This window comes from Oryctolagus cuniculus, chromosome 3, assembly GCF_051225735.1.
Source record: "Oryctolagus cuniculus isolate XC-2025 breed Fujian yellow rabbit chromosome 3, ASM5122573v1, whole genome shotgun sequence".
NCBI lineage: Eukaryota > Metazoa > Chordata > Mammalia > Lagomorpha > Leporidae > Oryctolagus > Oryctolagus cuniculus.
In genome coordinates, this window is record NC_142869.1 from 59,895,323 (window position 1) to 59,913,440 (window position 18,118).

Consider the following 18,118-nt stretch of genomic DNA (forward strand, 5'->3'; position numbering starts at 1 on the left):
TCTGTAACTCTGCCTTTTAAATAAATAAAATAAATATTTTAAAACAAATAAACAAAAATAAGTTGGAGGGAAGGGATAACTAACATTCGTGAAAATATTCAGAAATCTGAATGACTGAGGAATTATTACAAAATTTTTAGGTATGGTAATGGCATTGTGGTTAACTTAAAAGGAGTCTTAGGGCAGGTGTTGTGGTACAGCTGGCTAAGTCTCAGCATGAGACACCAGTATCCATACTGGAGTTCCTGAGTTTTGAGCCCTGCCTCTGTAGTGGATCTAGCATTTTGTTAATGTGTGCTCTAGGAGGCAGTAGATGACGACTCAAGTATTTGGGTCCATGCCACCCACGTGGAAGACCCAGATGGATGGAGTTCTTAGCTCTTGGCTTCTGCACAGCTCCAGCTCTTTTAGGCATTTGGGGAATAAACCAGTGGACAGAAGATCTCTCTGTCACTCTGCCTTTCAACTAAATAAAAACAAAACAAAACAAAAAAAGAGTCTTTCATTTTTTAAATGAATACTGAAAGATCTGCATCTTTGAAAGTACATGTGTGAGATCTGCTTCAATGAAATATAGGAGGATGAAACAGATGGAGGCAAAGATGAAACAATTAGCCCTGGATTGGTAACTACTGAAATTTGACAAAGACTACACAGGGGTTTATCACACTAGTCTATTCACTTTTGTATATGTTACAAGCTCTCCATAATAAAGTCAGTTGCAAAAAAAAAAAAAAAATGAAATCTCAACAGAAGAGAAAAGCAATTATTTGCAATATGTCTATTAAAGGGTTTAAAAAGGACAAAATGAATATCTGGCAAAGTCCTCTAATGGAAATCGGGATCTGACGCAACTGAGAAGATAGAATAAAAATGTCTGAAAAATTTTAAAAGGCATCAATATAAATAAAATGAAGAAAAACCACAGGGACCCCAGGTAAAAATGTCGCTAAATTCCCTATAGACTGCATGCCTCTAATTTGTGTTCAAATACCACATTTTTCTTCATTGTGATACCAGGTAACTTTAGTACAAGCATATATATCATAAATCCAACAAATACCACTAGTACCTTTAGAAACAAGTGTGAAGCAAGAATAACAACGTAAGCCATGGCCTAATGGTGCCCCCTATATTTTGTTGTACTATTGTGTAGATTGAGAAGACTACAGAAAGCAATAGGAAGCCATAAAAAAAAAAAAAAAAAGTAACCACAACCTTCTCAGATCAATTCTCTTGGGGACCCTGAAGAAATGGATTCTTGACCTACTAAAATTTAATGTGAAAAAGTGATTCATTTATAAGCGACCTGTAAGATGATAAAGGCCAAAACTAACTACAAAAAATCAACTTCAAAATGGGAATGAATAGTGTTTAAAAAATGGAGATGCCTATGTGTGAAGGGAGGGTCATCACGATGATTTATAAGTAAAGGAAAATAAAACAGTAACAAAATTCATGTTTCCCCAGGCCTTTCACTGACCAGAGATGTGGAGTTATACTCCCAAAAGCAATTTCTGACTAGAGATGTCTTTATTTTTCCCCAGACAAGCTAGAAGCTAAACAGAATGACAAAGTATATTTGCTCTGGGACACTGAAACATTAAACAAACTTCAGAATGATATAACTGGTCCAAATTCTTCCCACAGAGGCAGACTAAACTTCAGACAAAGAATGAATGATGAAAAACTACAATTCCACTCGAAGTTTTATTTGTTACCAATAATCCTAAAACTAGTATTACGTACACTAAAGACCAAATACTTGTAGAAGGAGCAGGGATTTTTTAAAAATTTGTTTAATTTAATAACTCTGAAAATCTGATCTTCATTGTGTACTCTCTTAACATTAATCATCATATCAAAAACAAGTTTCTGCTCTTTGCTATACAGCCTTATAAAACTGATGAAATGTCCACAGAGGCAAAGCTTTAGAATTTAACATTAATTACTGCATTTAGACAAGCCACAAGGCACATATCTGAGTGATAAAACATCAGTTTCATCAATCCAAAATGGACTTTATAAACCTGCCAGATCACAGAACACTAGGTCTGTTTTGCTAAGGCCCAAGCTCCTCCTCCTTCCAAAGAGATTCATTGGGTAGAAATAAGCACAAAGTCCCATATCAGTTTCTGGGAATAATTTGCGTATACATTTTCTAAGTTTAGGAAAAAATGCAAGATCTATAAAAACTTTATCAAAAGATAAAAATAAGAGGGACCTAATATAAAGCCAAATTAATTCTTATCTATAGAGAGATTTTTCCAACTCCATTCATACACATGGTCTGCTTCACAATACCCAAAATAAAAAAGAGGTAGATTTAGAAGTTACTCCTTTGCCAAAAAAAAAAAAAAAAAAAAAAAAAAAGGCCAGACACAAAGCACTACAAGACAGAAAACAAAGATTTGGCTTTTCTATGATGTCATATGTAATCCCTGTCCTCCTTCCTTACAAGGAAAGACACCAATGTAAAAGAGCTGGCAACTTGTGGAATGTTCTGCTTCTGAATGATAATTTAAAAAGTAAGAACCTAAGAAGTGTTAGCATACACCCAAGCCAGAGAAAGGAACTCTCCTCCCCATAACTCACAGCCTAGACCTTACCTTCCAGATACTAAAATGCTGGAGCAAGAGTTTTAGACCCGTCAAGAGACAAGCAAGGCCGACGCCGCGGCTCACTTGGCTAATCCTCCGCCTTGCGGCGCCGGCACACCGGGTTCTAGTCCCGGTTGGGGCGCCAGATTCTTTCCCGGTTGCTCCTCTTCCAGGCCAGCTCTCTGCTATGGCCAGGGAGTGCAGTGGAGGATGGCCCAAGTGCGTGGGCCCTGCACCCTGCACTCCATGGGAGACCAGGAGAAGCACCTGGTTCCTGCCATTGAATCAGCGCGGTGCGCCAGCCGCGGCGGCCATTGGAGGGTGAACCAACGACAAAAGGAAGACCTTTCTCTCTGTCTCTCTCTCTCACTGTCCACTCTGCCTGTCAAAAAAATAATAATAAAAAAAAAAAAAAAAAAGAGACAAGCAAACAAGTGGGACAGGATTACACTAAGCATGCACCAATCAACTGAATGCTTTTACCAGGTTTTCCAAACAGTACTAAGTAAAAGCAAAAACACTGATACTCATGTCTAAGGCAAGCCTGGAATGCCTTGGATCTGTCATGTATAAGCACTATATATGTGACATCTGGCAAGTTTCTAAATAACTCTCAGATTCAGTTTTGAAATCTAAGAACAATGATATTAGTTTTGTAACTGTTAACTAAACAAAATAATGTATTACTAGTTTACTATTCTGGGGAACATAGTACAGTGCCAGGCTAATAGTACTCAATTATTTCCTCTTTACTCTTCTGAAGTGAGTCACCCACTCAAGCAAAAATATAGCCTATGTAGTAAAGAAACTGATTTCTAAGGGAAGACCCATATATTCCACATATTTCACATTTTTCAGTCCTCTAACAGTTAGTTGAGGCCATATGACTAATCCATGCCTTATTTTCAGACTAAAGCACTTAAAATCCTCCAACTGTCCTGTCTGAATACAGGTTCCAAACAGCACAGCTGCAAGATGCAAGACCCAAATCAACACATGGAAGAGCTACCAAGGAGATTCTCTGGACCACAGTGTATTTCCTATGAAGGAGAAATCAACCTTTATATGTTGAGCCACTATGCCCTTTAAATTTGTTTAATGTTTCCTTTTACAACCTAATTGCACTTAAGTGTAAAACAAAATACATATATAAAAGTGGCAAGTCCATACTGAAAGCTAGCTTCCTTTGTGTGTAATTCTGCATGTCCAGAATAAACAGAATGTTTAAAAGACAGTATTTGGAAGCAAAGTGGAAAAATTACCCAATTCATACAGAATAACTCAAAAAGAAACTGATATTGTTTCACCTAAGAGAAAGACGCTCCTCCCAATTTTTATACTCTCTCTAGTTACTGCTTCATTGAAGCATATCTTTTATATAACAACACACCCTTCTTTCATCAGACTATGATCGTTATCACAAATCCCTCACTTTATGATATTAGTATATGTTTTCAAGAGAAAAACTGTATATATGTATATAATGTCTACATATGAAGTGAATGTGGCAAAATGTTAAAAACTGTTAAATTTTAAAACATACATATATGTTTTAAATGCTATACATACATATATAGATAAAGAGGGAAGACCTCTAACATTTAGAGTTTAAACTTAGAGCTGGCACTGTAGTGCAGCAGGTTAAGCTGCTGACTGCAATGCAGCATAATCCCATGTCAGAGCATGGATTCAAGCTCCAGCTGTTCCACTTCTGATCTACCTCCCTGCTAACGCGCCTGGCAAGGCAACAAAATATTTTCCAATTTCTGAGTCCCTGCCACCAATAATGGGAGATCCAGACAGAGTTCCAGGTTCCTGGCTTCCAAGTGGAAGTCACTGAAACTATTTGGGGGCTGAACTGGCAAGCGAAAGATCTCTTTCTATATCTCCACCTCTGTCACTCTTTCAAATAAATTAAAAAAAAAAAAATCTTTACTAAAAAAAAAAAAAAAATCTAACCTTTTTCTCTAGTTAAGCACAAAAAAAGCAAATACCTAAAAGTAACAACTGAGATACTGAGATCAGCTATTAGGAAACAGGTAAAAATGAAAGCAAAGCGGGGCCAGCGCTGTGACATAGCAGGTAAAGCCTCCACCTGCAGAGCCAGTATCCCATATGGGCGACAGTTCGAGTCCCACTGCTCCACTTCTGATCCAGCTCTCTGCTATGGCCTGGGAAAGCAATAGAAGATGGCTCAAGTCCTTGGGCCCCTGCACCCACGTGAGAGATTCGGAAGAAGATCCTGGCACCTGGCTTCGGATCAGCGCGACTCTGGCCGTTGTGGCCAGTTGGGGAGTGAACCAGCAGATGGAAGACCTCTCTCTCTCTGCCTCTCTTTAACTCTGCCTTTCAAATAAATAAATAAATCTTAAAAAAAAAAATGAAATGAAAGCAAAGCGATATTATAAAACATCCTTTCTACATAAGCAGCAGTTGTAGCCACTGCCACTATAATAAAAGTAGTACAGTGCCTTAACAGCTTTTCTATAATGCTGGAATTCCTAAAGTTCTAAAAACAAACAAATCAAAAAATCAAAGGCTTTTAATCAGGATAGTGCAAAATAATCTGGTAGGAACATCAAATTTGAACTGACTTGAAACTATAGTTCCTATTTATCCCACTTATAATTAATAGTTATACATTTTTGTGAAGAAATATCAACATGCTTGTTTATGGAGTGCTGCTTTGGCTATAACATAACATACAACAAACGCACTATTACCTTATTAGAATCTAAAAACTTGTATTTTGAAACAATCTGATCTCAAAGGTTTAGAATAAGAGATGGTGGACTTATGACAACAGAATGTCCTAATGATGAAAATAAAAATCAAAGAGCACAGCTTTCTAATCTGTGTGAAATACAATCAATGTAAAACTGAATGCCGATGATTTTACAAATGTGTATCTTCTTGATATTATTTCAATAGTCCTATTAGAATACAATAGGTACAACCAGCCTAAAGCAAGATCATACAGGGCTATAATTAACTGGCAGAAGACCTAAAAGAAATAAAAATATTGCTGTAAACGTTTCAGGCCTCAAAAGACCTTAATTTAGCAGATACTTTCAACAGTCATTCCTATAGTTTCACATAAGAACACACCTACATAAAACTTATAGCATGGAGTACCAGCAGATAGAGACACCAGCTCTGAGGAAAGTGATTGTAGTTATCAAGCTTCTCCAGGAAAACAGGAAAAGAGTCAAAAGCAAACTACCAAACAATTCAATCTCTGTAATACTGACATTTTGGTCTGGATAATCCTTTGATGTGGGTAGCTGTCCTATGCACTGTAGGGTATTTAGCAGTATACCTGCCTACTGCCCTAGTTATGAAAAGCAAAAAAGTCTCCAAGCATTGCCAATTGTCCCCTAGGCTGGTGGTAGAGTGAGACACAAAATCTGCCCCTGCTGACACGTAAAAAGAAAAGATTAAAGATAAATGCAGGGGCTGGCGCTGTGACATAGCGGGTAAAGCCACAGAGGCGCCGGCATCCCATATGGGCACTGGTTCAAGTGCTCCACTTCTGATTCAGCTCTCGGCTATGGTCTGGGAAAGCAGCAGAAGATGGCCCAAGGCCTTGGGTCCTTGCACCTGCATGGGAGACCAGGAAGAAGCTCCTGGCTCACAATCAGCACCGCTCCGGCCGTTAAGGCCAATTGGGGAGTGAACCAATGGATGGAAGACCTCTCTCTTTCTCTCTCTCTCTCTCTGCCTCTCCTTCTCTCTGTGTAACTCTGACTTTAAAATAAATAAATGAATCTTAAAAAAGAAAGATAGATGCAAAAGATCTAAAGTTTAAAAATGGTTCACCTGGATTCTAATAAAATGTCTACGTATACTTACTTCCCTCTCACAAGCAGTAGAAAAATCACTATTTTTCTAAATCTGTAAGTGCTTTTCATTATGTTTTTATGTAGGAAGGAAGAAGAAAAAAGATCAAGTTCTCCATTCTCAATCTGAATGCCCTTACACTATAAACAAGACTTGCTGGTTTTCCTGATAACTAACATTTCCATTTGTTCTTAAGCAACTCAAGGAGTGAAGACGGGATCAACTGGTCACCTACAGAAAGGGTAGACAGCAGTTTGCAGCATGTAAATGCAAAATAACCACATAACCGCTTTAAAATCATACATTATTTTCTAATTACATTATCTGCACTGAACTTAATAGGTCTCTATTAAAATGTAGCCTTTCTGGGAGTAAGAATATTGTTTTCAATTAGTCATTCCTTTGAAAAATGTTTTAAGTCACAAAACAGTATTGAATCCCTCTGCCACACCAGTATTCACATATGGGGAAAATAATTAGGAATATTGTGATCAATTCCTTTTATAAGTAAATAAAAATATTAGCTAAATAATCTTTAACTAATCATATTAAATATCCCAATTATGATGTGGATAGCTGTCCTATGCACTGTAGGGTATTTAGCAGTATAAAGAAACAGGGGCAGGGATTTCACACATAAATTAAGATACCCTTTGGGATTCCCACATCCCATATCAGAATGCCTGGGTGAGTCACAGCTCTGCTCCTGATCTCAGCTTCCCACTTTTATGTACCCGGGGAGCCAGCAGGTGATGGTTCAAGTACTTGAGTCCCTGCCACCCAGAAGGAGACCCAGAATGAGTCCTAAGCTCCTTACTTCATCCTGGTCCAGCCCAGATACTACAGTTTTTTGGGGAGCAAACCAATGGATGAAATAGTTATCTCTCAGGGCCAGCGCCATGGCACAGGTTAATCCTCTGCCTGCGGCACCGGCATCCTACATGGGTGCCGATTCTTGTCCTGGCTACCCCTCTTCCAGTCCAGCTCTCTGCTATGGCCTGGGAAAGCAGGTGGAAGGTGGTCCAAGTCCTTGGACCCCTGCACCTGCATGGGAGACCAGGAAAAAGGACCTGGCTCCTGGCTTCGGATCGGCGCGGTGTCGGCCATGGCGGCCATCTGGGGAGTGAACCAGTGGAAGGAGGACCTCTCTCTCTCTCTCCCTCTCACTGTCTGTAACTCTACCTCTCAAATAAAATCAATAAAATCTTTAAAAAAAAAAAGAGTTATCTCTCTGCCCTTAAGTTTAAAAAAAATTTTTTAGGTCAAGAATAGATGGAGTATTTAATAATGATAATTTAATAATATTTAATAAATGAATGATTTGCTTGAAATTTCTGTTTATTAATTTAGCAAATCTTCACATGCAAAGTAGCAGGTGAAGCAAGAGACACAAATGAATAAGACAATCTCTTCCTACACAATACACTCAACTTGCAGAAGGTACACAAGTAATTACCAACCTACTGTATTACAGCTGTGTTGAAGTAACTATTAGCTTAATGAAAAATAAAATATCAGGTGCTAGTGTTGTGGCACAGTGAGTAAAGCCTCCACCAGCAATACTGGCATCTCATACAGGTGCAGGTTGGTGTCTGGTTGCTCCACTTCTGATTCAGCTCCCTGGTAATGGCCTGAGAAAAGCAGCAGAGGATGGCCCAGGTGTTTGGGCACCTGCAACCTACATGGTAGGCCTGGATGAAACTCCTGGCTCTTGGCTTTGACATGGCCCAGCAATGGCTATTGTAGTCATCTGGGGAGTGAACCAGCAAAGGAAAGATCTCTCTCTGTCTCTCCCTCTCCGTAACGCTTTCAAAATAAATAAATAACCCTTTAAAAAAATTAATCTGCTTTGATCATTCACAACTTAAAATTCTCAGTAATGCCCAAGTCACTAGAAAATTATCATAATTTTTTAGGTGTATGCCAAAATTAAATTTATTAATAAATAATATAACTAACAATAAAACTAATCCATCAGCAGATAACCAAAGCACCATGGGATAAAACACACTTTCAAGGGCCAGAGCTATGGCACTGAGCTGCCTTCTGTAGTGCCAGCATCTCAAATGGGTACCAGTTTAAGTCCCGGCTATTCCATTTCCAATTCGGCTCCCTACTAATGCTCCTGGGAGAGCAGCATAGAATGGCTCAAGTCCTTGGGCTCCTGCACCCACACAGGAGATCTGGAAGAAGCTCCTTGCTTTACTGTGGGCCAGTCCCTGCTATTATGGCCATCTGGGGAGTGAACCAGCAGAAGGGAGATCTTGCTCTTGTCTCTCCCTCTCTCATTGTAATCCTGACTTTTAAATAAATAACTCAAAAGACAAAACAAAACAAAATGTTCAGTCAGAGTAGTTCTGTATCTGTTTAAAATTCAAGCTTCCAATTAATATCAAAATTTTACATAAACAGGACTCCAGAATTTTTTTGAAGAGTTAAAAATAAAAGGACTACATAATTATTCAGACAACTTTGTTTTATAAATTAAAGTGCCTTCATGTTATCCAATGTAAGTAAAACAATAAAACAAATGAATATGTAAGTAAAAAATAAAAAGCAAGCTAGCTATATGTGGGAGGGCTTAAAATTAAGTACTGTGTAAGCAACCAACAAAACTAAGGAGATATCACATGTTAATTCCATAATATTACCTGACTTCCTAAGCCAGCTAAGAATATCTTTCAAGATCTATGATGGGCAAGCATTTTGTGCAGCAGTCAAGACACCATTTAGAAGACACACATCTCCTATCAAAGCACCTGGGTTCCAATCCCTCTGCTCTCAACTCCAGTTTCTTGCTAACGCATAACCTGAAAGGCAGCAGATGATGGCTCAAGTACTTAGGTCCCTGCCACCCACATGGGAGACTGGGATGAAGTTCTGGGCTCCTGGCTTTAGCCTGGCACAGCCACAACTATTGAGGAAATCTGGGGAATGAACCAATGAATGAGAAATTGCTGTCTCTTTGCTTTTCAAATAAAGAAAAAAAAAAGCCCTAAAAACCTTTAGATCACAGACACAAGGATGCTCCATTTAAGCAACTGGTAAACTGTATCATTCAGAATCTGAATTTTACAAATATTTACATAATTCCTTTCTTAGTAATCACAAATTCTTATAATGGAATATTTTTAAAAAGAGAAAATGATAGCTACCTCCTACCTAAAAATGTTTTTATTATGATATACTGGATAGTCATAACATTCTCTATTGAATTAAGTATCATTTATCTTATGCATATTCCTTCAAAAGGGATATAGTATTTTGTCCAGCTATGACCAATCTTTTTAAGTTTTATTTTCCTTTTCCCTCAAGTTCCAAGAAACTTATTTTATCAACATTAAAAAAACTACTTGATATGTACTCAATAATTAGGTGATGAACTGATTAAGATGGAATTATTCTGATAAAGGGATGTTGATGCACTGGAGAAAATGCCAGCAAGAGTGATGGCATGCTGCTAAACTGATTCTTCTACTTTTACTTCATGCTGTGGCCACTTTAGTGACCCAATTTATACTGTTACAAAACTTTAAACATAGTAATTCATTTAATCCTCACAACAACCCTATTAAGGGGAGATCTTCTAAATCCCCATTTTATAGCTGAGGGAACTGAGAGACAAAAATATTCAAATTATCTAAGGTAGCTAGGGTACCAGCAAGCAGCAGAGCATGGATCTGAACCCAGGCAGTCTTGCTGCACTACCAGTGCCTTTCAAACCTTGCTGTATGTACAATGAAGCTGAGAATCTTGTTAAAATTAGGTTCTGATTCAGTACTTGTATATTAGGGGGAAGCAACATTCTGCATATCTAACACTCTCACCCACAAGCTGCTGGTCTGCAGATCACCCCTTAAGTAGCAAAATCCAAGCATATCCTATAAAACGACAGAAGGTGGGGGCAACCCTCAGAAGGAGGCAGAGTTCATCCTCAGACAATTACGCTTATGAGCCACCTAAGCCTTGCAAACCTCTGGTTAGAATTTAACAGTTTCTTTTTGTGATTTTTTTTTAAGAAGTTAGCAAAATGTGCAAGTATTATACCTGATCAGGCCCTGCTAGTCAACATATTATTAATACTATTAACCCAGCTCACACCTATGCCAATAAGGCCTTTCCCACAACCAAAAATTTACATAAACCCTTAAGCATCTATTTTAACATAAATTCAATCTAAACATATTAAAGAGTATTTTAAGAGTGTATTTGTACTTTTTCATATATGGAAAGACATTTAGGGTAAGTTAGAAGCCCAGTACCTTTCTACACTTCAACTATATAAGTGGTAACTATGAGAGTGCAAGGATACCTTTGGGAAACATGGAATATAAATGTTCTAATAATGCATAAGTAAGTCAAATTGACAATGTTCTCTCAAAACAGGGAAATGCCTATAAAACAACTTTCCTTCACTCTCACTGGTGTTATTATTTATTTGTATCTTCATCTACAATACAGTATGTAGAGTATAAATTTAACCCAAAAAATACTGTATTCCTATATTTAGGGTGCTCTCACCCATGGCCCAGCAGATCACTGGAAATAACATCTTTATCAACCTCCTACACAATGAGGGGAAAAAAATCAGTACTCTCAAAATATATTCCACCATATTTAAAACCATACACTTAATTCAACAATTAAATCTATCCTAAGATAACTCTGGATAGATATTATATATTAGATACAACTATATAACAATTTTAAAATATACTAAAGGAAGATATTTAAGAGAAATTTCCCTAGTCTGAAGAACTTTGGTTTTGTTGAGCTTTCTTATATTTCATTCAACTTTTTCCTGAATGTATACTTTACATTTCTTCCCCAAGGAAACATTAAATCTGTCATGCACATTGACAAGCTTGTAAAAATCAAATTCAAAACCATAATGGAATTCTGATTAAATAACTACACATGAAAAGTTGGAATTATTAAGTTTCATAGAGCTCAGACAATATGAGTTCACACATTTTAGGATTTATGAATATAGAATCATATTTTTAATTATAGCATAAATAAATTTAAGCCATATAATCATCATAAAGTGAAAATTCTATTTATGCATCTGTGAATTAAAAGAACGTTAACACTACTATCTGCCAGAGACCTGACATGAGGGCAAAACTACAACAAATGCAGACTTATCTGTCAAAACTCAAAAATGCCTCCAGTAAACACATAATCTTCCAAATTTCTCTTCAAGGTCAATGACTAGGCCTTCTTCCACCCAAAGAATCTGAAGACATACAGAATATTTGGATATGCTACACATGAGGCATATGGAAGTAGACTGTCCCCAAAGTAGTAACAGACAACATTTCTTATTTTCTACTAAGACTTATTTATTATGCTTCATTTTTTTAATTACAAAGCCAAAGAAACTCCTATATTAAAAGAACCTGAGAGTGAAATGAAAGATGTGATCTACAACAGCTGAAAATCATTATTGGTTTGTGACAAAGAAAGAAGAGATTCCATATTACTGTGCCCAAGCAAGCCCGAAGTTTTGCTATTTTGCTAGTCTCATTATTAACTGTGAAACACTCTTTCATGGAGGTGAATGAAATCTGGTATACGAAGAGAAAAATAGAAGACAAGGAAAACTTTTTATCTCACACATTCTTATTTCTAAAATAATCTCCAGTGACCTTGTGGAACCATTTCTGAGTTAAACATATAAAGCAGACTTCTTTAGCCACTGCAACACCAGGCTACTGCTCAGGGGGCACTCAACACATATCTACCTACTAACTGAGCTCTCCAGATACACACCTTTTTACCAGTTTGCTTTCTTGGCAGAAAGTCAACAGAAATCTTTAAGAATATCTGATCTTACATGAAATTTTAAAACATTTAAGAGTTTTGAACTGATATATCTTTATATCTTTAATATTGAGAAATATCAGAATACACTCTGCAAGTGTTTCTTCCAAGGAGCAAATTTAACATGACCTTCCTAAACGGCTGCACATTTGACATATCATTTAGAAGGCTGGAAGGAAATACTTTGATTTGCTTACTCTCCAAAGCCGTGTTGTTCAACAGAAATATAATGCAAGCCACATTCGTAATTTTAAATTTTCTGATAACCACATTAAAATGGTAAAAAAAAAACAACTCAATAAAATATAGCCAAACATATCCCAAACATTACCATCTAAGCATGTAATAGGTTTTCAAAAAATATTTTACATTTTTTTTCCTGTATTAACTTTTCAAAATCTGATGTGTATTTCAGACTTATAGCACATGTCATGGACTAGCCACAACTAAAGTGGTCAACAGCCAGATGTGGCTAGTGACTACATTACGGTAAAGCACAGCACTTCTGAGATCTGACATACCACTTTCTGTTTAAACCTGGTAACATTTACGTTTCCTTCTTGAACTGAAATTATTGTGATTACAAATATAAGCAAAACTGCTAATTCACTGGATAAATCAGGATCAGATTACCTTAGCTGAGGATCTAGTTAACAAACACAGTAAGAAGCAACTGGATTATACCCTATTATATCTAAAGTAGACTTCAGAGACAGATCTGATCATCACAAGTGAATACAACCTGTAGCAAAAACGCAGGTTGGACACTTAAAACATTTTCATTCCAAACTAGTTACACTCCCTGATTTCTAGCAGCCACTGTCATTCTTGGACACATCTCCATATGCAAATTACCTATAATACTGTATTCCAAATTTGATTAATGCAGTCATTGTTAAAAAAGAGCACTATGTAACATGAAATGAAAAAATATATACATTGGGAAAAAATTATCAACCAGCTACTTTCAATGCATTTTATACCAATAATCTAAATTATTTCTGAGTTCCACTGAAATGAATTCTTTAATTCCAATTCATTTACTGCTTACTAAAATTTTTCCCCAGTAATCAGGACATTTGCTTAAAATGTAAATAATTCCAACAATGCATTCTCTAGAAACAACTAAAACCATTAACTTAGCACATAAAATTTGTCCTTAAGGCAAGTTACAGAATAAATCAAACAGAAACAACTATTGCATTTACATTTTGTAACACCACATTCAGCAATTTCTAAATTTGGCAGGTCAATTCAAATTTCACACAAGCAGTAACTTTAAAGTTAAATAAAATTTTAGAAGTTTCTGCAATATACTCCTGATTCTGAATAAACAGTCTACAGAAATACAACAGGATCAAATATCAGCACCATCCACTCATACTAATCTAAGAAGCACAAAATCGGCAGTCCTAAGTCCACAACATAAGACACAAGCTAAAAAGTATTTTCCCATTCCAATTTCATAATTCACCTTAAATAATTTTTGTTGAATGCACTTGCAAAGCTGTTAAGAAGCAAATGTAGCCTTTTCTGCTGCACACATATCTGAGGACGATATATTAATCTCTTGCTATTTTTCCACAATTTGAAATAAAAACAAAATTCCTTTCTTACCTACAATTAGGAGGAGGATCAAGGGTTATTTCAGCTAGCTCCTTCTGAATTCTGTTAGTGAAATGAGAACAGACAAAAAGGATTTGAGATAGTCTACAGAATAACCGGGGAATTACACTGCCCTCTACCACCATGCAGTTAAATGCAAGGCTGGCTTTGCCTTCAGTAATGCTAACATGGCTGCTTCCTCTTTGTTCTCAGAGGCATAACCCAAATCCCTGAACAGAAACTTTGCAGCTTTTTTTCTCACTTGCTACTGTAAATAAGTAAGTCATTTACACCTGATTTGAGAAATAGTCTTCCACTAGCAGTCAGGAAAGGTTATGAAATCTATTTTAAAACACTTTTTACCAAAGAAATTCTCTTTTCAAGCTTATATGCAAATGAGAAAAAAGGGAGGAGGGAAAGCACTAGAATATTTGACAATGACTTCGAGTCACTTTTACTGCGGTAAAAATGAACAAGCTACTGCAGAAATACATTAATAGTTCTGACAATATTTTATCTGTCCCCAAAAAAGTTTAAAATGTACAATTATCTTTACCAGTGAAAAACTTCCAAAGACTATTTGGCATTCTTATTTAACCATTTGTTTTCCCTGATCTTAGACACAGCACTGAAATGTAATGAATTTGGGGGTGTGGGGGAGGATAAGATATACAGCCTTGAGTTAAAAGCAGGGCAAAAAGTAGTTCCCTGATTTTCTTCAAATTTAAGACTCTTTCAAAACTTAAAATGTGTTTAATATATTCTCCAAGACTACAATAAATTGCAGATTTAAATTACATCCAAGATTGAAGCCATTTGATAAAATATTCTCAAGTTATTAAAACCTGGTTACTGATATAATAAAGGTGTATATCCATTAAAAACAGCATTTCTGAATCACTATAAAATGCAGTTATTTGATCAGCTTTTGCATTTTCTTTTTCTTTTAGTTGTAGTCAACAACAACAAAAAATCAAAATGTCACTGCTGGTTAATACTGCAGACACATTTTACGTGTAATTACAGTTCCACAAGGCACTCCACTACTGCTACCGACCGAGTCTCACTGACAGAAGCAGTGTTTTCCCCTCATAGAAAATAGAAATCAACAAGAAACAAATGATCTTTCACTTACACCCAACAAAATATGTTTCTCCTGCTGTTGAATATTAGTGTGTCAAGCACACCTAGGAGTTTGAGTGAGGAGTCAATGACAATTTCAAAGACAATGAAAGTTTCCAATTAGCAACTGACACCTGAAATGGAAATGGCTACTTTTCAACTGCATTTGCCTTCACAAGATGAAGGGGGTAACCACCATTTAACTACCAAAAGTTATACCCTTGATGCAGAAGTAAAAGTCTTGTTTGAAAAAGTGAAATCGATTCAGGGCATAATTTTCAATCTGCTTTCAAATACATAGCCAAGGCCTGGGATTTATAAGTTTCCCATCCAACGTGATCATTTCTGATCATTCAGCTGCAGAAAGGGGAGCACTGCTGATCAATTCCACCATAGAAGGTATGACCCACAACAGGAAACATCCCCTGTGTACCACCTCATCTGGGTCCACCAAATTTCTCCTTGCCAATTCCTTAATCTGTCAGAATGCTAGTCCAATCTCCAATCAAGGACGTTCTCACTGAGGTTACCAGAGTACACAGTAAGTTTGCTTAAAAGTACAATTCTAGCAAGGTCGCTCATCCGACCACCTCCTGAAGAATGACATCTCATTCAGGTACAAATCCAATTGGTCGTGAAGTATTTCTCAACTATCAGTAGTGTGTAAAACCAACAGAAGCAGCAGACCATTTGTAAGACAGCCGGAGGGTGCCCTCGCCCCTCGGTTTACACATTACCTTTTAGCACTAGTGGATAACTTAGCAGTGGTTTTGCTAGAGAGTTTGGTGTTCTTCTTCTGCTGGGTGGCAGAAGGTTTTCTTTCTTCTTGTTCCTCAGGCTCTGGAGCGGCTGGGTCTCTCTGGTCCGCATCTGAACTGCCACTGCTGGTGCTGGGGCTCTCATCGTCGGACCTCTGCCTATCACTGGACATCTTGGTGAAGTGACCTCTTGGAAAACTTTTGAAGAGAGGGAGGGAGGGGAAGGAAAGGTTAGCTCTAGGAAATAAACCAGCAGCATTCTCTCCTCCTGGGAGACCCCTAAAATGGTATTTTAATGAAAAAGCGCCAGGAGGGTTCACACTTATCTCACCGTGCACCAAGGTTACAGGGGAGGTGATGTGTGTCTCTCAACACCAGCACGCAGGGACTGACCGGACTCAAGTTAGAAAACCCACTCACATTTTTCCCCCAGCCCCTTGGACAATCTATCAATTGTCTACTTTCTGAGAAGGCATGAGACAGATCTGCCAGGAAACTTAACATATGACACGCTGTAAATAACAGATCTCGCTGAAAAATGTGAAAAAGTCACTAATAACGTCTAAATATTTACACACTGACATTGGTCAAAGCCACCAAATTCCCCTCCCGAGAGGAAAACATACCCTGTTAATCGCCCATATGCTTATTTAACGTGGCGATCCCCCCCCCCCTCCTCTGTGCACGTAAAGCCTTCAAACACTACACTTAAAAAATTTTAAAAATCAACTAACGAGCTGCTCCAGCCGCCTCCACGGCCAGCAGCGAAGACTCAGCCGGCCAAGACCGAGCTGCCATCCTGGGAAGAGCAGAATCCAAACTGCACCTTCTGCAAAGCTCCCAATGCCACCAAGGTCCCTCGCTCAATTTTTACATCACGGACCGACATTTTGTCCAAAATAATGAGAAGAGGAGGGGGGGGAAAAAAAGCCCAGAGGCAAAACAAACAAACAAACAAAGCCCCAAGAAGTGCAACAAATTTCCGCGCCCGCCGAGGCGAGCCGGGGCCGGCGGCGGCGGCGGCGGCAGCGGCGGCCACGCAGCTCCGCGGCCCTTTGTGGGGAGGGCCGCGCGGGGGCCGCGGGCAGCGCTCGCCGCGCCGGGCGCCAAGTGATGCGAGCGGCCCGGCCGGCCCCGCCGCGGCTCGCGGACACCGGCGGCGCGGGCGCCCGGCGCGAACAAAGCTGCCCGCCCCCGCCCCCTCCCCCACCGCCGCCGCCGCCCCGGCCGCCCCCCACGCGGCCCCCCGGCCCCGCCGCCTTACCTCGGCCGCCCGCCCGGCCCGCTCGCGCGCCGCTACGGTGTGGGGGAGGGAGAGAGAAAAAAACCCTTCCTTAAGGAAATGGAGGCAGCTGGGGGGGGGGAAAGGGGGGGGAGGGAAAAAAAGAAGCCGAGGAGGCTCTGGCCGGGGAGTGTGGAACATTGAAAGTCGGAGGGGGTTGTGCAGTGCCGGGCTCCGGCCGGAGGGTGGCGCCGCCCAGCGCCTTCGGGAAAAAGTGGGGGGTGGGAGCTCGCCTGGGCGAGGGCGCGAGCTCCCGGCGAGGCGGAGGGGACGCGGGAGACCCCCGCGCGCTGTGGCCTCCCGCCGCCGCCGCCGCCGCCGCCGCCCGGCTCGGCTCCTCCCGGCCGCGCAGTCAGCAAGTTCCGAGGCGAGCGCGGGGGGAGGGGCGGGCGCGGCGGCGGCGCGCGTGCTCGCTGCTTGCCTGGCGGAGGGGCGCGCGCCGCCGGCGGGCACGAGCCGTTCTCGCGCGCTCCCGCACGCTCGCTCTCCGCACCTCCCTTCACCCGGGGGGGCGCACGCGTTCGCCCGCGCGCGGCCAGGACAAAGAGCGCGGCGGGGACCCGGCGGGCTGGCCCCTGCCGCCCTGGGCCGCGGAGTCGGTGCAGGAGGAGGCGGGGGCGCGAGCGCCGTCTCGCGGGGCCGCCGTGCCGCGGGGTGGCTTCCGGCCTGGGCCCGCCTCCGGGGCGAGGCTGCCCATTGGGCTACCCGCCTCCCCGGGGCTTGACTACATCCCTCGGACCTGCGCGGGGGCGGCCGTGCGCCTCGGGTCCTCAGTAGCCGAGGCCAGCCCTGGACGCGTGGTGGGGAGTCCCCTGCTGCTCCGGGAGCCCGGAGATGGATGGGTGTTGACGAGCCGGGCTCGCGGACCGGGGAGAGCTGCGTCTTGCCCCTCCTGTGAGCAGAGGCAGGGGCAAGGTAGGGTCCTGGGCGTTGAAGGAGGCAGAAAGGCATTAGGCTGGGAGACCAGCCTCTGCTTCTCTTGTGGCTCTCAGCGTGCAGCTGTCGCTGCCAAAGGGGACTGCCCTTCGGATGCTTTGAAAACTTAAAAAATCCAACGCAGTTTTTTAAATGTCCCGCTCAAGATG

General features: G+C 40.5%; 1 protein-coding gene across 7 annotated transcripts in view; it reads right to left on the reverse strand.

Moving 5' to 3' along the window:
• UBE2E3 (ubiquitin conjugating enzyme E2 E3) overlaps positions 1 to 17,666 on the reverse strand; it is a 111,766-nt gene extending 94,100 nt beyond the window's left edge. Inside the window, exons 1-4 of one of the 7 annotated variants that reach the window (XM_089329057.1) lie at positions 17,527 to 17,544; positions 17,016 to 17,047; positions 15,731 to 15,949; positions 13,884 to 13,934 (exon numbers count right to left, since the gene is read on the reverse strand). In XM_089329057.1, the coding sequence (XP_089185183.1) occupies positions 13,884 to 13,934; positions 15,731 to 15,924 (245 nt within the window). In that variant the 5' untranslated portion in view covers positions 15,925 to 15,949; positions 17,016 to 17,047; positions 17,527 to 17,544. Of the gene's footprint in view, positions 1 to 13,883; positions 13,935 to 15,730; positions 15,950 to 16,377; positions 16,625 to 17,015; positions 17,366 to 17,454 lie in introns of those variants that run through there. The other 6 variants (XM_089329056.1, XM_089329055.1, XM_070070507.2 and 3 more) reach the window with 6 other exon arrangements.
• Positions 17,667 to 18,118: the final 452 nt, after the last annotated feature.